At 41.0% G+C, this 23,485-nt stretch overlaps 3 protein-coding genes across 5 annotated transcripts in view; all 3 read right to left on the reverse strand.

Moving 5' to 3' along the window:
* Positions 1-6,775: 6,775 nt before the first annotated feature.
* LOC146463319 (uncharacterized) lies at positions 6,776-10,303 on the reverse strand. Its single transcript, XM_085084554.1, has one exon. The coding sequence runs from the start codon at positions 10,188-10,190 to the stop codon at positions 9,447-9,449; it is 744 nt and encodes a 247-aa protein (XP_084940680.1). The 5' UTR covers positions 10,191-10,303; the 3' UTR covers positions 6,776-9,446.
* Positions 10,304-13,143: 2,840 nt separating this feature from the next.
* On the reverse strand, positions 13,144-14,022 carry LOC146463320 (uncharacterized). The gene has a single exon (XM_085084555.1). It carries the CDS (start codon positions 13,971-13,973, stop codon positions 13,302-13,304), a length of 672 nt encoding a protein of 223 aa, XP_084940681.1. The 5' UTR covers positions 13,974-14,022; the 3' UTR covers positions 13,144-13,301.
* Positions 14,023-16,940: 2,918 nt separating this feature from the next.
* The window catches only part of LOC146463321 (nuclear pore complex protein Nup98-Nup96-like), a 31,074-nt gene continuing 24,529 nt past the window's right edge, over positions 16,941-23,485 (reverse strand). For all 3 annotated transcript variants that reach the window (XM_085084630.1, XM_085084629.1, XM_085084631.1), the window contains 9 exons: positions 23,073-23,284; positions 22,189-22,344; positions 21,920-22,049; positions 21,365-21,488; positions 20,746-20,834; positions 20,584-20,634; positions 19,288-19,391; positions 18,599-18,662; positions 16,941-17,893 (listed from right to left, as the gene is read on the reverse strand). In XM_085084630.1, the coding sequence (XP_084940756.1) occupies positions 17,744-17,893; positions 18,599-18,662; positions 19,288-19,391; positions 20,584-20,634; positions 20,746-20,834; positions 21,365-21,488; positions 21,920-22,049; positions 22,189-22,344; positions 23,073-23,284 (1,080 nt within the window). In that variant the 3' untranslated portion in view covers positions 16,941-17,743. The remainder of the gene's footprint in view (positions 17,894-18,598; positions 18,663-19,287; positions 19,392-20,583; positions 20,635-20,745; positions 20,835-21,364; positions 21,489-21,919; positions 22,050-22,188; positions 22,345-23,072; positions 23,285-23,485) is intronic.

Raw genomic sequence — 23,485 nt, forward strand, 5'->3', positions numbered from 1 at the left:
TTACCGCAAAAATAGTTTGATAGTCCAGCAGCTTAATAATAGGATCGGTGAAAGACTTATTTGAGGCAGCGAACGCGAAAATAACGATGGGCGACTCCCTGATTTTAGCCTTTCGCCGGTCTTCGTCTCTGAAAGCCTGTAACTGGCTACACGAAAAACTTAATTTTGCAAAACTAAATACAAGCATTGAAAAACAAACAACACTACAGGACAACTAAAAGGAAAAAGTGATCAAAAACCTGCATCATATGAATGAATGCCATGCACTTGACTCAGATGATGACTTCCGCTCAAGTCGTCCAAACGGTTGCTGTCAATTCAAGTGTTCACCTATTAAAGCGCACCCCTGACGATCTCACCATAAATCATAGGAAGGTTACCACTGGTTTTTGTCCGAGGACTCAAACGCAAGGAGAACAGTACACAACTCAAAGGTTTGGAGTTTTACTGTCACGTCAGTAAATTTACGAGAGCGGCAGATTACAGATTTTTTTGTGTGGTTAGATAACGCAGTAAATGACGGATTGTAGGTCCTAAGTAGACACATTTTTCGCTTGAAGTCGATTTATGCATCCAGTTTTTAATTCTGTCAAAAGTGCTTTGTAGATTTAACGTCGAAGTTTCTACGGTATTCCACCGCACGTTGGCACATTGTTGTTGGTAGAATTTAAAGGTTCGAAAAAAAATTGTTTTGTCGATTGTCCACTCCAAGTTCTAATGTCTCCACATAACTTGGATAAATGTTATCACCCCGTCTTCTCCGCGTGATGTTGAATCACTAGGTCATTGTTGCCTCTAATGCCGGGTTTGTGTTGTGCCCCCTGGACGTTCCACGACCTTTTGAATCCCCAATGTATACAAAAGAACATGTTTCACAATTTCCGTGACCTGATTCTCGAGTGGGGTCAGTGGGTGATCGTTAGGCTCCTGGTTAGGCCGTTGAACACATCACCAAGAGAACGTGAAGTGTGCAATCGACAAGAACACTTGTTTTTGGAATCTTTAGATTCCACTCTTGCCACCAACGCTGTGAATGAACACCATCCTTTCCCTAAGGCTTGCTTGCTTTTTGTTGTCTTTCTCACGGACCCCAGACAAGTCCTAAGAAAATCTTTTAATTATTTCTAGCTGCCATTTTACTCAGACAAATGCAGCAGAAGCCACGCCGAAAATTTAATATTTTTTATCCTTTTTTAGGTCAGATACAATTATTTTTTAAGAGTTTTGTCATGAACACTGCTGACCGTTCAAACGGTATCTCGTTAGCCATGAGTGGACTGATAGATGGATTGCATTGCCGCCATGTTGGTGAACAAAACAAAAGAAAATTTGCTCACGTAGTTTGCATATAAAAAAATGGAAGTTAACTCGCAGAGGAGAAAAATCTTATTGTTCCTATCCACCAACATGGCCCCACTATAGTGATGTCGCATGCAATCCGCACAATGTCTTCATTTTTCTGATTATCCAAGATATTTAAAAGATACGTTTCATTTACGCTCTAGCACCTATTTTTTAAGAGGACATAATATACTCTGTTTGCCCAAACCACTGACCACTTCTTATGGTATCAATTCTTTTAGTTACTTGGCAGCAACATCTTGGAATTCTCTTCCTGACCATTACCGCATTATTTCTGATTTTACTTCTTTTCGACGACTGATATCTACTGGGAACAATAATTTACTTAAAAGGGCAGGAACTGCAAACCTTTCTACATCATGATAATTTGCAAGTTAGTTGTCTAGGTAGTTAGTTATCTTATTTGTTATATAGAATTAACTTTTTATTATAATTAATTATTAATATAGTTGGCTCGAAGATATTAGCACTTCAGTGCTACACTGTAAATTCGAGGGTAAATAAAGTTTATTGATTGATTGATTGAAACTGGCGAAATAGGGCGATACCAACCTCGTTTCCAGGCCTCTGCTCTTCACATCCCTGAGAAAGACCTTGGGAACGAGGTAATAATGGGAGTTTGAGTGGCCAATCAGAACACGCAAAAAACAATATCCACTGCCTTGATATATTCTAACAAAATTTAGTAGGCTGTGCACAAAAAAAAATAAAACGCCGAAGCGAAACAGTCCCACAACAATACTGACATAACCGAAAGAGAGGTTTGCTGGCGAGAAAATGACAGAAAACTTATAAACACTACATTGCTAGAGTGGATAACATCAAACGGAGAACCAAAAGAAAAGTACATGCTGAGCAAACCTTACCGAATGTTTAGAACTGGACAAGTGAAAAATTTGAGAACTTGAAACTGGCATTGACTACAACAACTGAAAATTGACAACTAAATTTTTTCGCTTGGATATATCAGTTGTTGTCCTAATTAATCTTTAAGGAACACGAAGTTACAATATGCTAGCTTGACGTGAGAAACGTATGTATAACAACAATTGAAAAAAATAAATGTCAAATGATTAATTGTCCGCAACAAGTATTATAAGAAAGAAAACAGTTTCCTTACCAAACCGTCGCGCCAATAGGTCTGTGCTCATACAATTTATGTAACAATCAATGGAAGCCTGAGTTTTAGCACGTGAGTCACAAAACTCGGGAAGCCACAAAGAACTTCGAGCGTGCTCACCAAAATGAAGTACGCCGGTTTGCCTTTGGCCCTTTAAATCCCGCAAGAAGACCATCACGGTAAACCTATTCCGTACAGTCAGCTCCTCCTATTGCGGACACCCTCGGGACCACGAGTTTGCGTCCTTAATAGCAGGAATTTATTTGATTCAAACGTCTGTAATTTATTTTTGCCGGGGATTAAGCTGCTGTCCGTATTGTCGGGGTATCTGTAACAGCGAGGTGTTATTGACCATGTTTTCTTTAGAAAAAAAGTTTAATTGACTAGTTTAGAAAGTCAGGAACGGGGATCCCAACTTCTCAAAGTCATTAATAATTTACGAAAGAAGCCAAAAGAAATCACTACCGTGAGGGAGGTTTGGAATCATAAAATTTGGAGAGTTGGTTTAGAAAAAACCTCGGCTGCGCCTCGTTGTTTCAACCCACTCCTCAGTGTGTGGAAATCGAATGGGACAGTCTGATACCAGTAAACTTTGTTTAGCCTTTACATAGCCGCCAGTAAGCTGCCATCTACATTCATGCAGCTGTAAGACGCAGACAGTTTATGACAGCTTTAATAGTACTATACACATATCACTGCACCCCGGTGTAAGTCAAGGAAGAGCCTTAGCGTTACAATGACTACAATATAATCTTCAAGTTTAAAATCATGATTTTTTTTTATTATTTAAGTTTAGGATCGTGGCTTCGACAACTATACAATCAAAGATGGCGTCATCACCTCTCCTTCTTTTCGCCGGTATCCTCTGTCTCGCGGTTTACACCTGTTTCGGTACCAGTCCTTTTGCTGAAGACAAACAGGCCTTCGATTACCAAGCGATCAAGAAATGCAATTATGAATTCAAGAAAGTTTTTCGGGATGCCATGGCGACTTCTGGCAAAGATACCTTCAAGAGAGGTGTTTACTGCAAAGCAGTGCCGGCACTAAGCTAATTTACCGTCCCCACAGCACAGCGGAATTTAATTTCTTGAGGATCGAACGCTGACCAAAAAATCGCAGGTACAGGTTACGACGATGAGTTCAATAATCGATCAGTTAATCTCGTACCCAGAGTCCCGTAACAGCTTGCATTGTTTTACCGCAGAAATCCTGCGGTTATAAGATTCCAGTTCCCCAGAGTCTCTCCTGGCTGGCCAAAAAGCCTGAGGACTCTGGGTACGAGATTGTGGGGCAGTATTTAGTCACGTGGCACGTCATTTTTCACAAACCTTCATGAATGCGGTCTATCACAAGAGGGTCAAAACATCCAAGTTATCTTAGGTTGACTGTTCTCCGATATAAGGTTTCGATATGCTAGTACCAACCGACTACAACTTCCTTTCCTGATCATGAAGACAAAAAAACACTCACCACTTCAAACTATAACACTGTATTACGGCTCAGTTTCAGTTGACCAGTGATTACCAATCAAATGACATGCAAAGATATACAACGCAAAATATATAGAAACAAAAAAGAAGTCTTTAAAGCAGGAGAATCTCCAGGCCCTGGGCTGTTATTAATATTATAGAAGGTAAGTCACCCGATGTGGTCAGTTTTTCCGTGCTTAGTAAAATTACTTTACCATGATTCAGAGTTGGCTATAGAGCCAGAAACATTTTTTTCTTGTCATGCATGCTATTGTACGCGTAAGGCAGGAGTATGGCTTACCAGTAAAATCGTTCGACCAGTTCGTGCTGAAACCGTTCCTTTTCTCTAGGCTGCATGCAAAATTCATCAGCCAGACGGCAAGAATGCGTGCTCTTTATAACTAACTTACTTTTGTCAACAGACTGTTCTAGACTGCTTTGACCAATCCCTTGCCAACTGATTTCGATCAGACCAGAATGGTAAAAAATGGCTGGACGTAAACCACTGCTATAAGCTCTTAAAGGTCTTGCTTATCCCTGAAAATTGAAGCAGCCTTGTGATTGCACAACGCTAAACGGGAATTAACCCTTTCCTGCCCAATAGTGCCATATGGCACAAGATGCAATTATGAGCTCAGTATTTGGTCAATTTGTGTGAAATTTGGACAATCAAAAGATCTTGGAAAGATCTAGAAATTGAAGGCATAAAATCATGCCCCCTCCTATATGGGACTAGATTTACCACCCCTCAAACTTTTGGAATTTTTTTCCTTTGTACGTTAAGGGTCTAGTTGATATCTTACAACTGCAATGCACTGAGAGCTGTACATTAAGCAAAATAGGAAAATTTTCAACGTTTTTCTGCTTTCTTTTTGGACTTTCTCACTCTAATATGTGACCTCCTCCATCTCTGTTGGTGTGATTTATAGTACACCCCAGAAAATACATTTTAAATGGTATATCATATGCGTTCTCCCATTCCATAGTTAGCGATTTAGAAAAATTCAGCATTTCCGTCAGGCAGGAAACGGTTATAGAGTGGCTAGCTGTGAGTGAATGGTGATGCACCAGTGTGAATCATAGATTACTTGCTGCTTACCAGTCAACGCAAACTAACATTCCGCTGTCACTTAATTCTCTGCCATTTTATTTTCCAGAAAACAGCCGAGGAATGTATATAGGTAAGTATCCCCTTTGTCGTGTCAAAGGAATAATGTTCTCATCCAGTGTTTTTTTTGGGGGGGGGTTTCCCAACATTTGATGCACCATATAAATGCCTTATCTTCGCCAGTTGGATCTGCAATTCAGCTTATCTGGAAGACACAACATTGCACCCATACCCTCGACACACCCAACAATTATGAAAAGGGAAAAGTAAGAAAACCAAAATTGAGTCCCTTAGTGAGAGAGACTTGCCAGAAAATACTGAAATTGTGAACTATTAACAAAAAGACTTCTTCAGAATGTACCCCCTCCCCCTCCACCCTCGAACCCCGCAATGATCCAGCACCAATGACAAAATAAGATCCAGTGCTAATGAAAAAATATTCCCCGGTTTGATTTTTCTTTTGCCTAAGGTTCTGACGTATGCCCATCTTGCGCTAGACAAGTGCATGACAAATGCATCAACAGATTCCTGAACAAGATGAACGTAGACTCCAACATGTGCGACGATTTACAGGAATACATCGACTGTTATAGCGTGGAAGGAAATCCTGAGAAGCCTTGTGCTGAGGCCAGTATCGTGAGGAAGTATTCTCATCTATGCCGCTACCTTGCACAGAAATTGCTTAATAAGGACCAGATCAACCCGGGATTAATGTGTTGAATGATCAGTAAGTCAGTGAAAAACGCAATTTCTTTGGAATGATCAGATCGAGTAGATAACAAGTAAACCATGTAGTTCCACATTTGGCAATTAAAACATCATGGGTGTAGCAACTTTGGTGTGTCTTCTTAGTTGGTCTTATCGCATTAAGATCGGGGTACACATGGCTAATTGCTATGGCGGATTTAGGGGAAGGGCCCCATTGCCTGCCCTCCCCCCTTAATTTTTTCGACCAAACTGATGCCCGTAGGGGCAAGGCCAAGGCGCCGAGATATTTTGTTTCACAAAGAAGTGCGTCCAGTATATGGAGACTGGGCCCCACTCACCTGAAGGTCTGGATCCGCCAATACAACCTCATTCCCAGGGTTTCTCTTCTTCATGTTCTGACCCTGGGAACGAGTTTGCAGTCAATACAGTTCTGTAAACATCCCTTGAATGTAATACCCAAGAGAAAACATAATGATATGATTGCTAGCAATCACTGTCTCCTAATTAATAAAGTCTCCTAAAAAAAATAGATTCCCTTTGGCTGTGTGTGTTTACTCTGAACACACAGATAACATTAAAATATGGTAAGAACAAGGAAGTGTGCTATGAGCCGCAGGTGAGTAGCATGACTGGTGTTCTTATCATGTTTTGAAGTCCCCTGTGCATTGTCAGGGTACATGCAAACTCGCATAGCTAAATGGAATCTATTAATTTTATTTTATACATTGTTTTGACATCAGTTATCCCACAAAAATGTTTTCAAAATCATCATAGTGATGATTTACATGGAGACTAAGAGGGCAAATTTGGTTTTTGTTATGTCATTTATGAATTCTATAACAAGAAAACATGCTCATTGGCCAATACAAGACTAATCAGGTTTCTAATTGGCTAAGTTATCTCTACTATTATGAGGGAAGATAACTAGAAATTTATATGGCCCAGCAGAACATGTACGTTGCATAATGTTGTATAAAATAAACATGTCATGCAAATTGTCACCCAATACATCATTCATGCGTCTGAACTTTAATCACAAACTCCTCTAGACCAATCAAGACACAGGTTTTACACTGCCTATTGTAAAATTAAAAACATTATGCTAACTGTAAATTGTCCTAATTGTTGCACCTTAAGCTGCAAGTAATGAGACAAACACTAGAAAATTACCATGAACACAACCTGTAGGATGCTACTGAATATGCAATGGCTCTGCCGTATGGCATGCACTTATGTCCAGCAATGCACCTAACCTTGAATTTGGGTACTTCATATAAAACAGGCCTTTTTGTCGTTTTCACATGACTTCATGTTTGACAGAATTATGTGTGTTTTAGTGAGAATTAAGGTTAGGGGACACCTTGAGATGTCTATCACACAGTTCATGAATCTCATTACGCTGCATTTCTGGACATATCTCATGACATGGCATGAGATATTTAACAATATTATTTTTCCACAAGTGCATGCAGGATGCCATGATGATAAATAGTCCACTTAGCGCCACATTCATAACAATGGCAATATTCATCCCGTAATCAACAAGCTCAAGGGGTTAAAGAAATATTGCTAGATCTTGCTAATAACATTTTGCAAGAAAGACCAGAATACAATTTAATGGCTGCTATTTCTCAGGCATTGCATCATGGCTGATCCCGTTGCCACTGAACCAATCAAATCTCTGAAATTGTATCATTTGATAATTCATTTTTAATCAATTCAAATCAGCCACTTTATTCTCAACTTGAAGAAGTTCAAAATATGAGGAGATCAGACTAAATCAAAGAAACAACTAATTAAGGGCGTGTTTGATTGACCCTATAACAGAATAGGAATACATACAATTTGATAACAAGAAATCCACTATAAGAGGTTTTTGGAGTTACTGGGATAAAAAAAATTGCTGTTAAATTATCATGTGTCGATCAGCAAAAGTTTTCACAAATGTCTTCCCAAATTTACTTAAAAAGAGAAATCTAACATATATTTTGTTTATTCTTATTCCAGAACATGGTCAATTAAACAGGAGTGTAAAGTATTAATGAGTCAAATGAGTCAATGAGTCATGAGTCATGAGTCAATGAGTCAGGTCTAAAAAAAAATTAAAATTCTGTAGAAACAATAAAATTATGCGTTACGTTTTCTTATTTGGCTAGTTGTTTTATTGCTGCCTGCACAAGGCAGCTAGTTTCCTTTTAAATCTCGACCTGGGCTGTTTGTTTGCAGTTTCAAGGCCCTGCCGCGTAGCACCCGATCAGAAGCGAAAAATATGGCGGCCAAATTATAAATGTTGTGACTGCTACGGAGGAAAGTCTTTAATTCCCTTTGAACACAGCACTTAAAGTAAATTAAGTTAAACCTCAGTGTGGAGTTTCCCAGTGCTCAAAGCCGGACTCAAATCTGTGAACAGTTGTTCTTCGACATTCGGTGTATTGATGATTTGGCACGGTTTGAAGTAGAAAATCGATTGCGAGTGCCAAGGAAAGTTCTCTTACATATCTATCGGTAAGTTACTGACTAGTTTGTCACGCTGGTGTAAATTGGAAAGGGGAAACCCTAACCGTAAATCACTCTTTTTCACCCTTCCCACTTGTCCCCTACGCCACGGTTTTGTCGTTTCCAGTCTTAGTAGTTTTATCTACTTTTGACCTCCATTGACCGAGATTTCCCATTATCTGGAAGAAAAATGACTTGGTATTCATTATCCATTTGTTTTTTTTTTATGAAAAACCGCTGATCCGACCTGTTGACTCATTGACTCATGACTCATTGACTCATTTGACTCATAAAACATCCGTTCTCATCGAACAGAACCTAACCTACAGAGTATACTGAGCATTATATCCAAGGTTCATTCTAGAGTATTGCATTGTAGTATTTAACTGCAAATATAAATATATTAGTGCATAAAATGTTTGCTTGCATGTCAAACATGGTGCACAAGCAAAATTCACCAAGTAAGGCTACATTCCTATTACAAAGAGGTTTGACATTTGAATAGTTTTTGTGAACATGCTCATATCTTTCTATAGCACTCTGTGACCTAAAATTGGTATGCAACAAATTCAGTCTCCTATAGTAACAACTCATACAAAGATCCAGACCTCAAACTGTTCATTTAATTTGTATGTTCTGTATGGGCTCTTAAGCCTGGTTTTCATATGTCAGGAAAATCACAGATGATTGGTGATTTCAGTGTTTCCTGACTGTCCCAGTTTTTACCAACTTATGAAAACACTAAATCTCAGACATCCCTGATTATCTTGGATGGTCAGGAATAAATCTGGAAAATCTGGAGCACTTCTATTTCCCCAATGCATCACAGATTTCTGCAATGCTCTGCGATCATTCCTGACATAAGAAAACATCAATGTTAGCTGTCAAGAGGCATCGGTGATAGTTTAGTTCGGCACCAAGCCTCTCAAAACCTCAAAAATTTAAAATGTTGGACTTTTCCTAGCGTAATCACAAGAATCACCAAGACTTTTATTTTTTAACGGCAAAATCTGGGACAGCTGGGAAACAACAAATCTGCCCATCAGGTGGGATCTTCCAGGCATATGAAAACCAGGCCTAAGAAGCCTATTTCTAGAATAAACCATGATATTGAGAAAGAATATTCTTGATAACCTGTGAAAATATGATTATACTATTGTTTATCTGTCACCTGAAGAATCAGTTACTGCCGAGGCTGATAGGGATAACCTGGCTGAGGATATCCCCCTGGGGCTTGTTGAGGATACCCTACGGGAGGTGGATAGTAACCCCCTTGGGGTGGATACTGAGGACCTCCAGGGGGTGGGACAGATCCAGTCGGATACTGTGCCGCTCCAGGTGGTGCATAAGGAGAGGATCCTGGGGGACACATTCCTCCCCCTCCAAACGATCCTGGTCCAGGGTAAGGTGAAGCTCCTGGGTAGGGTGCTGATACAGGAAAACCTCCAGGCTGAGCTGCCATCCCGGGGAAACCACCAGGCATCGGCCCTGCTCCGGGGTATACTCCTAGCTGGGGCGGAAGTCCAGGTGCGCGTGACCCCGAGGGGGTGCGATTCATAAGAATTTCCCTTGCTCGCTGCCTGTCACTTGAAAAGCTAAACGCTCTGTCCAAGGCGGACAAATTATTGTCAGTGATATGACCTGCAATAATTTCCAACGCTTGCGTCTTCGATTTGTCAAACGAGAAAACACATAGTATGGATGCTGCTTGATCGCATGTGGTCCCGTACATCCGTGGAGCACAAATCTCGACGCATTTCACTCTCTCATCATCAAATGGAAACTCCTTAACAAGCTGGGCGACTTGATCAGCAGATAGATAGCCATACGAGCAGGAAAGGCTGGTACGGATCGCATTTAATTTCTCGTCTTTGAAGTGTTGTGCTTTTACGTCTCGTATGATGTTATCGAAGTTGCTTGTATCCATCGTGTCGACTCTAAATTCTTGTAGTCAAAGCTCGCTTATAATATTTTTCGTAATGACCAAAATTACCGTAATGCAAGACTTTAAATATAAAATGGCCACAAGGAAAACGATGACGTATTCATTCGATGGTAACCTATCACCTGTCCCTGTTGTCACATGACACAGAAAACGGAAGTCGACCGAAGCGTTCAATATTCAAAATATTCACCACACAGAAATTCATGTAACCAACAGGTTTACTGTATTTTTGTCATGTTAAGTTTTCTACGCACTCCGATCAGCCTTGCAGAAATTTGAGAGGTTTATTTCTCCGGCCAGGCGGCCAGGGACGATGGAGTCGGAAAATGGGCTTCGTCGTCGTCGACACAAATCTGCAAAATTGCGCAATCAAGTGACGTAGTCCCAGAGGACTTAGCGAGCTTTTTCACCATGTGTACAGAAGGAGCCGCCCGGTCGCTGCCCAGCCATTCGATAGCAAGCCTTGAGTCTTTTACATTCTTTGTTTTTTGAGTTGTGCTGCACCTTTTTTATTTTATTTTTTTTTCCAAATACTGTAACACTACGGAAGTTTATAGTTGCCATCTGAGTTGTTGAAAATCCGACATCGAAGTCTTTGAAAACCCGACATCTCCGGGCCGACATCCGACTTGTAGAAATCCGACATCCGAGTTGTAAAAATCCGACATCCGAGTTGAAATCCGACAACCGAGTTGTGAAAATCGGACATACATTTCTTTATATTTCGAACATACAAACAGACATGCCTCATGTCGGATTTTCACAACTCGGATGTCGGATTTTTAAACTCAGACGTCGAATTTTCAAAGACTTCGATGTCGGATTTTCAACTCAGATGGCACCTATAAACTTCCGTACTACACTCTCGAATCGGTCGATTAGAAATATAACTTCATAAGTGGATGCCTTTGATGCCAAACTTATCACAGTAAAATCGGTTCGACTGAAAACAAAAATGCTAGACTGCAAGCAGTCCCTTTCTGGATAGTCGAGAGGTTGCGCGAAATAGCCGAGCGCGAAAAAAAGCTAGAGCGAACGAGCGGAAGGGGGCTTGGGGAGAGGCTCTTCTTGTGTATTTCTCCTCGCTCCAGTCTCGCTGCGCTATGAGTACACCATCTCGACTAACCAGAAAGGGACTGCTTGCAGTCTACAAAAATGCATTCTTCAGAATCTGAGCAGAATTCCTATGTAAACAAGTTAGAAGTAAATGATGGCCGTAATTATTGTTGCCCAGAATCTGCAGTAACATCTACACTTGGCAAACTTTTGTTATACCCGTAAACTGGATCGGTTTCAAATTGGCGGCCATGTTGATTTCACTCAAATATGCCGTTTTCAGAAAGGAAAGTAATCTTTTTGAAGCGGTAAATCGAGAGAATAACTTCTAAGAAGTACTGGACTGTCAGTGTAACTGTTGAAATTGGATAGCTCACTGCGAAGAAATTACGCTTTGAGGGATACGGATTCGCGGGACAGATTGTGGTTATCAAAGTGATTCAGAAAGGTCATGAGCTCGAATCATTTAAGTCCCGGCTACGACGGGTATGAATTTCCTTTTTATATTGAATACACTGGTAGGCCAAGCTCACTATCCGATATCATGAACGTGAAATCGATGTATAGACTTCGTACGTAAAAGCTATAAAGCAATCCGGATCCAATAGTAAACGTGAGTCAGGTCTGTATCTGCCCAATGTGTGTGGCTCGACCATTACGTTATCATACGGTTGAAATTAGAGATTTGTACGAAAAGTACATTACAAATTTTTCTGTTCATTCATACTTTTCGTCCACTTGGATATTCACTACAACCTTCTCGCTCACCATCTCAACATCCAACAACTGGGTTGTCAGATTTCTAAGTGGGAACCAATATAATGAAATACACCCTAACCCCTATCACATTTATAATCCAGAAACTCCTATATACTCCTGTATACTTGAGAAAGTAAACAAACAAACAAAACGGCATGACCGAAATTAACGCTTATGAACCAGATAATCTGATAAACATGCATTCGCACTAAACCCTGTAACACTGTCCTACCTTCAAAATTACTAACATCACAACTTCCTTAACATTGCAAAATATACAATCCTAGTTTCCTTTTTAAGACAACCTTTGTTTTTTTTTAGTCAGCCCCTTATACTCGGCAGTACAAGTTACCACTGAGAAGCGGGACCTTCAGTTCCCAACCCACCCACCCCACCCCAACTTCAATGCAAATAATTTTCTGATCCAGGTCTACGAGTGATCCAGCACCACTCATCGGTTTGTCGCTGTGGAATTGCAGATTTTATTGTATTTATTACCCAACTTCCATGACCGGATTGAACGCTTCCCCAGCTGTTATTTATATTGATCGTGAAAGAAAAGCTGCAACCATTAAATGTTCGCAAGAGGCAATTATCGTGTTGAATGTATTGATTAGATACTTCAGGCGACCGATTAGTCATTAAAGTGCAAACTTCCGCACATGAGCTGCGCTAGCCTTCGAGCAATCTCTCTGAAGGGGGTGGGGGGGGGGGGGGGGGCATCCTCCAACGACTGAAGTTTCGTACCCATGCAGCACTGAATTATCAAGTTGTTTTGTTTCAAACAGTCTGTTGTTCATGTTAAGTATGGTAATTGTTAAGGCTTGTACTAAGACTCGAAACAAACATAATCACCGAAACGAAACCGCCGAAACAGAACAGACTTCCATTTAGCCTGAATAGCGGTCAGATTAGCCTGCTCCCGGTTACCTTCAAACTAAATAAACCGGCGACCAAGTACAGTGCTCGTGTTCTGTAGTTTTGTTTAGCGTCCACGGTCTGTTAATATACGGCCAGATCAACGCGGCCATTTGTAATATAAATGCCTGCAACTGAGGAATCACGTCACGGGGCTTGAGAAGAGCGAGGAAAATAATATGTCTCATTAGGCATAAAACAGACGCAAAACATATTTTCAAGAGAAGCTAACAGAAACACACGCATATTTATTTCGCACAATGCAATAAAAAACATCCTAGATTTACTTATCATACATAACATTCAATATTAATGATATTTACTATTACTAATCTTTACTATTACTAGTGTTTAAATGTCTCAAAATGGATACTGAGGACCCCCAGGGGGTGGAATGGATCCGGCCGGATACTGTGCCGCTCCAGGTGGTGCATAAGGAGACGATCCTGGGGGACACATTCCTCCCCTTCCAAACGATCCTGGTGTGGGATAGGGGCTTTGTCCAGGGTAAGGTGAAGCTCCTGGGTAAGGCGCTGCTACAGGAAAACCTCCAGGCTGAGCTGCCATCCCGGAGAAACCACCAGGCATTGGCCCTGCTCCGGGGTAAACTCCTGGCTGGGGCGGAAGTCCAGATTCGCGTGGCCCCGAGGGGGTGCGATTCGTAAGAATTTCCCTGGCTCGCTGCCTGTCACTTGAAAAGCTAAACGCGCTGTCCAAGGCGGACAAATTATTGTCGGTGATTTGACCTGCAATAATTTCCAACGCTTGCGTCTTCGATTTGTCAAACGAGAAAACACGTAGTATGGATGCTGCTTGATCGCATGTGGTCCCGTACATCCGTGGAGCACAAATCTCGACGCATTTCACTCTCTCAGCATCAAATGGAAACTCCTTAACAAGCTGGGCGACTTGATCAGCAGATAGATTACCATACGAACAGGAAAGGCTGGTACGGATTGCATTTAATTTCTTGTTATTGAACTGTTGTGCTTTTACGTCTCGTATGATGTTACCGAAGCTGCTTTTATCCATCGTATCGACCCTAAATTCCTGTAGCCAAAGCTCGCTTACATAAATTTCCGTAATAATCCGAAATAGCGTAATGCTTGACTTTAAATATAAAATGACCACAAGGAAACGATGACGTATACATTCGATGTCAACCTATCACCTGTCAGTCTGTCACTGTTGCCACATCAAACGGAGGTTGACCGAAGCATTCAATCTTCACGACCCAGAAATTTTTCTATGGTTGTAACCAACACGTATATTGTTATTAATATTGATAAACAAAAGCTGCAACCAGTTAAGTTTTCGCAAGAGGCAATTATCGTGTTGAATTTAATGATAAGATACTTCAGGGGACCGATTAGTCATTAGAGTGCAAACGTCCGCACATGAGCTAGCCTGAGAGCAAGCTCCCGGAGGCGGGGCCTTGTCACGAATTAGCCTCCAACGAAGCCAGACGTGCTTACCAGACGTTTCGTACCCACGGACGGATCGTACCAAGATGGTTGGTACCAACGGACGGATCGTGCCAAGATGGTTGGTACCAACGGACGGTTCGTACCAAGACGGTTGGTACCCAGGCAATTTAGACGTTTCGTACCCATGTCAATTGTAAAAAATACAGAAAGCCTTAATGGTATACAAGTCTTTAAATGGTCTTGTTCCTGAATATTTATCCTCTAAATTTGTTAAACGAAATGAAACGCGTTACTCCCTGTGGGACTCTGTTAACAAACTATTTGTCCCGTTTCCGCGAACTTATTTCATGAAAACAGCTTTACTTATAGCGGAGCAGTTCTCTACAGCAGCCTGCCCTGTGATGTGAGAGAAGCTAGATCTCTAAGTCAATTCAAAAGATTAGTTTATGTTCATTTTTAATGTTAGAGTACTATAGTATACACGGCATTCATGAAAAACAGGTTTTAGTTAGATTAGTTGTAGTTAGGTTTTGAATTTTGTTTAGGATAGTTAGGTTATTTCAAATTTTTATATTCCTGACGGATTTTGCCGTGTTTAAATAAAGATTTATTCTATTCTATGCTATTCAATAAATCTACTAAAACCCGAAACAACGAAACGAAACCGCCAAAATAGAAAAGACCTCCATTTAGCCTGAATAGCGGTCACGTTAGCCTGCTCGCGGTTACCTTCAAATTTAACAAACCGGCGACCAAGTACAGTACTCGGATCTTGTGTCTTATAGGAGGTATCCACCGATGTAGCGGTCGACACGTCTGTCGACTGTCGCGGTCAAGTATCCGTCGAGTATCAGCCGTTATACGGCCGACGCATTGACCGATCATCGTTCAACCGTTGGTCGGGATATCGACCGACAATCCGTCGCGATAGCATCACTAGTGTGTTGGTAATATATCGGTGAACCGTCGGTCAACTATCGGTGGTGTATACAACTTTTTTACTAGGTACTATAGACCCCCTGGTAGACTGCTAGACTGCTAGTACTAGACTTCTGCTCTGGAGGGACTGCTAGCAGTCCAAAAAGGTACCTGTCGACCTATACTCGGTGGACGCTATCGGTCAATATATCGGCCTATACTCGATTGACAGCCGGAAAAGAGCTAATACTCGATCGATGAGAAAAACTGATGAGAAAATTAACTTTGATCATATGTTGAAATGATGATGTAGTATGAAGGCGATCGAAGTTCATCTTCGAAGTTTATCGAGATTGTAATTTTAAAACTTCCGCCCTAAGTCCAGAAAAACTGCTGCGAGCGACCTTAAAAAACAACTACCAAAAGGATGTTTTTATTTCTTATCAGCAGCTATTTAGAGACAGTGTCAGCAACAACACAAGTTCGATATATTAAAATTCAGCCTGAAACAATAACATCACTTCGAGGCTCCGGGGAATAAATCATAGTGGGTTTATTGTCCAGGGCCCGGTTGTTCAAAGCCCGATTAAAACTTAATCATGGATTAAAGTGAACTTTGACTCAACTTTAATTACTAATAAATAAAGATTCTTCCAAAGATTTGTGTCTGTAAGTTATGACTTAGGACTTTTCTTTACCATTAGCCCAAAATCAGATTTTAAAAACATTTTTAACGAGCAAAGATAAGAACCTCGGTTAATTTTTAATCGGGGATTAGCGTTAATCGGCGTTCGAACAACCGGGCCCAGAACCTCGCAGTGATGTTTATTGTTTCAGGTTGAATTTTAATAGATCGAACTTGGGCTGTTGCTAAGAGCAAAAATAAACGACCGCAAAGCCCCCCCCCCCCCCCCCCCCAGAAAAAAATACACCGGCGCGGCCAACAGCTGCGTGTACGACTTTCGCTCCCACCCAGTTCCCCTCTGTTTGGGGCGGGAGTACCATAGAAACTTTATGCATAATTTAAATAAACGCTCCTTGCAATCAATCCTCTTTTACTGAAAAAAATAAATAAATAAATAAAAAATTCGCCGTGAAGTTTGGTTTGGAAAAATTATGGTCATGGACAGAATGAAATTCTTCAGTTCCCGCAAGAGAAATAGCACTTTGTCGATAAAACTGAATCCCTACAAAGGTAATTTTTCTTTTTTGGCAAAGCATTGAGGAATTTAAATACGGCGGCCATCTCTTCATCTAAATTGTGCGGTTAGTTACACGCTTCCCAATATTACAAAGCCTGAGGATTCCAATGCTTAACAATACGAAAAGAAATTTAAAAACTGTTATCTGAAAGACGGAGGCAACATCGCCTCTTATTTGTATTTAAATGCATGCAGGATTTAATTGACTGGAACTTTAATTTAATTTATGTAAACGACACCCATGATCACCATGCAACACAGAAGAATAAAGTATTCTGTAGCAGCAGTAGCAGCAGCACTAAACTTGCAGTAAGAGGCCATTTGCAACAGCCTGGACTCTTCTCGTCGAAAAGCGAGGGAAAATAGCGTTAGCCAACTGAATTGCTGAGAAGACAACATCTACTCTGATTGATTGGAACAGGTTACAGTTGCTTCATAATTGACCAATCAAATAGTTGTTTACATTTTATTATTGACAACTTTACATAATTCATAAGGACAGGTTATTCAAAGCACGAGTAGCCAAATTCGGGATAAGACTACAAGATATTGAATTCATTGTTACAGTTTCGCGATGTACAATTTAATGTTACATTTTGACCCAACTATCAAAATAAGCAGAGGAAACCCTTGTGAACAAAAGGAACAAAACCTTAGTTAACTTTAAATCCCGAATTGGCACGCACAGCTTTCGAGCAACTACGGGCAGAAATACTGAATTAATTTACATTAAAATCCGAATCACTGTTCATACAAATTAAAGATTGTTACAGTAATAAATTAGTAGAGACGAGATGCCTTTCGCTGTCCTAGTTTCATTTACTAGAATTACAAAACAATGTAGACTTAGGCAACGGGATAACATTCAAGCGAAAAGGAATTATAACATCACTCAGCGACTACTGTTTGTATCTACAATGTTATAATTAATGACGCATTTATCGGAAAGATCCTGGATAACTCCCACGCCGGCCCGTGTGAGGTCACTGTCTGATTATACATAGAAACCAACACAGTAATTGTCCGTATGTTGTTAAAAGAGAACACTTGTATTGATTGAAGCTTCGTATAGTCATCTCTAAGATGAAACTGAACTTTTTTGGACGCTTTGTTCTTCAAACCGCGCGCTACGGCTTCAGTCATCCTGCCATTCGCTGTTTCTTCTCCAAGCAAATAACTTTTCGTATTTTAGCTTGGCCATTTCCTCGTTCTTCAGCTAATTTCCCCGGAATCTTGTTCCTCTATACCTGCAGTCTCAATAACCAGCGGTTATTTCCGTAATGTAACTGGGAATCAGCTGACGTAGTTCCGCTAGAGCACAGTCCTCGGGCATCGGTAGCCTGGTCACGTGAGGGGCTAGGACGTGAGTGGGTAAAAGAGCCTCCCCTTCATCTGTGACATCAGCCTACAAGTGAAACAAAAGAGAAAAGCTTTCCACTACACTCTTGCAATAGAGGCAGACTCTTTTGAAAAACCACAGGAATGGGCATTGTCACAAAAGATGTGGTTGTTGTTTGTCGTGGTTTGAAACGACAACGTTGTTTGAATTGATAGCTTTCTCAGTTCGTTTCTTATATTTCAGTGTGGTTCGCGACGCTTCGACGGCTTAACCGCTAGTCGCATTAGGAGATGGGGTCGATTGCCTATACACACTATATGTAACACATATGGTAAGCATGATGACATACAGTGATATGTAGCTAGTAGCATTTAATGTTATATTACAGCTAAATTTCGTGGTACACGGCCTTAGGCGACCTCGTCGCCTGATGAAGATCACCGCTGGGCGGTCGACACCATCCACGTGAAAGTTATAACATCGCACGAAAAACGACAAAGAAGCTATCAAGCGCGCTACCAGGATTCTCTTTTCGGAATGAATTGAATTAGTATTCAGCTTATCGTTTTTTAAAAAAACTGTTTGTTCCGATAAAGCTTAGGCTCTAAATAAAAATGATTGATTGCCGACACGTCTGTTTAGCAATTCATGAAATGAGCTGCGGCGCGGAAAAGCTTGGTAACTTGAAGAAATTCCTGGTTGATGCGCGACGCAATGATCACCGAACACAACTTCTCACTTCGTTGTTAGCTAAAAAAATGGCTGACTCACCAGTTCTTTCATGACAATCTTCAGGAAATTCGCGCACATCTTAGCCATGTCGTATTGGCATAACCTTAAACCAAGAAAACACAATGAAAAACAGGATGTCCACTGGCTTGGATTACCTAAGATAATATTTTAGATGATCTACAGGCTCTAAACGTGATCAACGACTAGTTTCTCTTTACATAAAAGGGAGGGGTTCACATTTCAACGCATGAGCATGAATCTAGATGCTTTATTCTCTTTCTTATCAACTTTATGGCCTTAAAAATCCCACTCACATGTACTTCAGTAATCAGATTCTATAATAAGTCCACGCAAAATGGCTGATGACCAAAATTCACAGAAAGTCGGCTAGTGGATTGTACTCATATTGTCGATATTGAATTTAGCATTGACCCGTAGGATTTATTCCACGGTTGATGTGTTTACAGTTATTTGCATGCGAAATAACGCAATCATATGAAAAAAATACCACCCGAGTTACCTATTCCCTTCCGAATGGTTCATAACCAACGAATTAAATTAAACAGGCTTGGGTCATAGCGAGCAAAGGCGAAAAAGTATTTTGATTCATGGACATGCGCAGAACCGTGAACCCCTCCCTTTAATGATACATTGTTCAGCAGTAAGACGAAGAGATTATCACTAAGACGGAAGACGTGACGTTAATTGCTAGTTGGATGTTTACTTACAAATCCTTGGTAGTGTCGGACGGTAAGCTATTGATTCTCGAGCAAAGAGAGGAGACTTCCATGTGAATGTCCTCAAAATCATACTTGGTTGGCACCAGTTTATCCTGTGATAGAAAACTGCGAGTTAAACAAACTGCTATCGCCTGTTGTACAATACACAGATTTGGCAAAGGCAGCAAGACTTGAAACAAGATGCGCAATAGCGCGCGTACACTGAGTTCGCATGACTGTCGTTGCGACAAGGTCACAAGCTTTCATAGATACTAGGTCATTGCTAACTCTAAAGAGTATTGCTGGGATATTGGATTCCACTTCTATCAAGGTGGGCTTCTGGTGTTTTTCACAACCCATTCTCGTCTTCAGAGCTACTCGATTTGGGCCTATGAGAATTTTCAGAAGTTGTTATAAGCACCGTAGCCGTTTAACATGGTGATTTTCCAAGTCTGTAAAACAATGGCGACTCAATCGTCTATCTAATATTGTACAGCCATTCTGACAAGGGCTGTTGATGGTGGCATTAACTGATGATTCGACAACCTGAACGGAAGCCATCTTCAAAATGAAACAGCTGTTACAGAAACGTTAGTTTATAGTCATTGATCCGATTTGTTCTCAGCGGCCTGAGAAGGCTCCAAAGGGCGATTTGCCAATGACAATAAGTCTAGCAGTACATTTTCATCGGCCTGTTGTCAGTAAAATTTGTGACTACGTTCAGTGAATCATTTTCTGATTCCGTTGCTGGTCATTAGCCAACCATCTGTTTGCTGCAGGTATCGGTCACGTGGGGTTTATTCTAAATTAGTAAGAACTTTAAAGCGTGATCTGTTGGTCGTACTCCACACAGTAAGTAATGCAGCGAGACGGCAGAATTATTATTCAGTAGGGGTATCGAATGGTCTTTGCGAGCATTTGCGAGCAGTTTGTTTATTTTTGCGAGCACGAGCAGTTGTCAAATTTTTCTTGCGAGCAGCGAGCATTTTAGAAAAATACAGATGGCAAGCAGCGAGCACTTCGAGTACTTCGTAAATTTTCTGCTAGCCGGGATCTCTCTTTTAATTATTAATAGGATTAACGAAATTTCGAGCAATCGAGCACATGTTAACGAGAATGCGAGCATGCGAGCAGTTGCATAACTTTTGCGAGCACGAGCAAGCGAGCACCCGTGTAATTTTTGCGAGCAATTCGAGCAAAGGCCAAATTTTGCGAGCACTTTAAAATTGAATGGGACCATTCGATACCCCTTTCAGTAATTTGCAGCTGATACTGTGATACAGAATCAGTTGTCATGAATTTTACCTTTGCAATGTCTTGGAACTTTTCCACAAGAGCAAGATAATCCAGAAACACCTGAAAAACATAAAGAGCTTACACGTGGAAACGCCACCAAAAACACGCTTCTAGAAAGCAAGGCACACAAATTACAAGTGGTTAGGGAGGGATGGGAAAGGATTGACTAACCTGGCCTCCTGTTGCCCAGTCCTTCACGGTGGAGCTGCGATCCCTGGGTTCCAGTTCTCCAAGCAAGGTTTTTAAAATGTCATATTCCGCTATAATGGGGAAATAGAGAATAGTCAGCATAGATTTTCAAGGATTGTTTTGTTGTTACTGTTTCTGTGACTGGAGGGAACAATTTATGCTAAAAATGGATGAGTTCATAAATTTAAATTGCGTCTCACAAGTAAAAGAAATTCCAGCCGCAATTAGGCATACCATGAGTAACCCCTGTGAATCAAACACTAAACGAGCCTCACGGTCGTGAAATATTCTTATTAGGGATCTTAAACACAGACGTTTTTGAGCCACGGACGGCAACCGGGAATTGAATTTGTCCCTGTTATGAGCGTTTTCACGCCATCGCATTTGTAACGTTGAGCCACAGACGTCAACAAGACCTTTTCCTGTTCGTGGTGAGGAGTAAAGCCACGCTAAAAAAGGAAACATTCTACTTCCGGTTGCCGTCCGTGGCTCACGAACATCTGTGCTTAAGCTCCCAATTTACGACTTTACAGAGGCGATGGGGGAGGGAGGGGAGTAAGAAAGAAGAAAGAAATACAGCTAACAGTACTTATCTTCTTACCATTTATTATTGCATCACTAACAAGGCTGCGAAGAACAACGTTATGTCCCAGGCTCCAGTGCCGCGCCTTGACCAGATGAAAGGCTTCTTCACGGGTACGGCCTTCATAGCGCGCCCGTAGAGCCTGATGGGAAGACAAATCTATAAGCTTTGGAACTGGAAAAGGTTTCCAACTGCGTGATTTATCCTCTGCTTGGCACAAGATTTGGAGGTTTTTGGAGATATGAGATAGCAATGACTAATGGTTATGTCCATCATTTATGAAAGTGAAACAGCTCTAAGAATGACTAGAAATTATAACTTTTTTATTAACGCTGCATACGCCTTGTTCTGAAATTCTTCGACAAGTTTCTAAAATACAATTTGCACATTTCCAGAGTCAAGATAAACAGACTGTTCCAGAGAAGTTACTGTACCACAGATATCAATATCAAGTCATACTTTCACTTCTCATCAACACAATTTTTTTTCTTCAGTCTCAAATATACTTAAAAAGTTCTGTTTTGCAAATAAGGATTTCGTGTCATTTTCAGTTTACATGAATGCCGTCGTTACCTTGGCTTCGTGTATCCACTCAGCGGGAATTTTTAAATCATCTAACATGAAGCGCTCTTTCTCCAAATTCCCATGGTCCGCTGACAAAGAGCAGTAGCGACAAAGAAGATTTCGGACAGCATGCTCTCTCCTGGAGATATTAAAACACAAAAAAAGAGACACGTTACTATCATACATGTCTGCAACCGTCCAAAATGAACGTTAACGACAGCAACCAAACAATGCACAGCCATAGTTAACGTTAATCGGCTCCTAAGAGAAAAAGTTACCTGTATGGATCTTGAATATGTAACAACACAAATGCCGCCCAATGCCACAGGCCCAGTCCCTCCAGCTGAGCGGCAAAGCTACCGTGTAACACACCCGCGTGGTACTGGGAAAGATGCGTATACTCAAGGGATTCAAGCACCTGGTGGAGATGCCAGCTGACAAGAGAAAACAAAGATTATTGTTCTTACTAAATAATTTACAAACATCAATTGTAGAGCCAGATCCTTCTGCAAGGAATAACGGCTGGCCAAACCAGGATGCATCAATGAGCCACGCAAGAAACATGCGTTGACTTAGGAATCAAATTTTGCGTCTGGACAGAATAAAGAGATTTTGAATCAAGTTAAAAACATCATTATTTCACAGATGCAAATTGTCCTTCAGAAATCTAGTTAAAATTCCCAGTTCAGCCACCTTACAAGAAAAATGCCCCTGCAACAAGGTTTCCCTAGTATAGCCAAGCCCTAACTCTAGCAATCATCTCTTTCTTTTCTCTACCATATTCTATGGAAGCATGCGTTTGTTGCAACATTCACCGTTGTCTAAACTCCGGGTTTATCCTATTCTAGTGATCACTGCCGTTCTTTTCTTAAATATCAGCTCAAATGTCCCCAGTAAACCTCCGGTTACAGTCCCTTCCCCAAAAACGTGATGGGAAAAGTCATCGGAAATTTCAAATAGAGCTTCTAAAGGTACCAGGCTCGATTAAATTCACTTTCTCTTAACTGCAAACCCGAACGTTATGAAAAAGTAAACTTTTAGACTACCTGTCCCACGGCCGATCTCACACCACTGGGCCAGGTCATCACTGACTTAACATCACAAACACCAAACTACAGTCCCACTCCTTCCTACTGGCCATATGAAGCGGGGGCGACTATACCTTAAACTAAAATCCAACTGATGAGCAGTAGAGGTCGCTGGAGAAAGAAGCCTTTCCAGTCTGTGTGACCGTTTGCAGTAGAGTTTTAACAAGTGATAACAGGTATCCCTTGTCAAAAACCTGTTTTCTCCATCATCGTCTTCATCCTCCTCATCTTCTTCCACAAATGGCGGCTGAGGCGGTGCACCGTATCTACCATTACTCGAGCTGCCCTGTGAAAAATCAAGAAAAGTTGGTGACATTCTAGAAGTCTGTATTTATTAAACAAGTGCACGAATGACAGGGTACAAATACCTTATAAAAATACTGACCTCCCCCTTCTACCCCTCCCCCCCCCCCCTCCCAACCCGAGTCACAGAAGTAACGATATCTTCCTAGGTCAGTCGCAGAGCTCTTTCTGTTCTCCAGGCTTT

Source organism: Pavona decussata, unplaced genomic scaffold (assembly GCF_977016875.1).
Source record: "Pavona decussata unplaced genomic scaffold, jaPavDecu1.1 SCAFFOLD_179, whole genome shotgun sequence".
In the NCBI taxonomy this organism is placed as follows: Eukaryota; Metazoa; Cnidaria; class Anthozoa; order Scleractinia; family Agariciidae; genus Pavona; species Pavona decussata.

Bases quoted from the DNA above. Each gene is read 5' to 3' on its own strand.
- LOC146463319 (XM_085084554.1), bottom strand. From the start codon at position 10,190: ATGGATACAAGCAACTTCGATAACATCATACGAGACGTAAAAGCACAA.
- LOC146463320 (XM_085084555.1), bottom strand. From the start codon at position 13,973: ATGGATAAAAGCAGCTTCGGTAACATCATACGAGACGTAAAAGCACAA.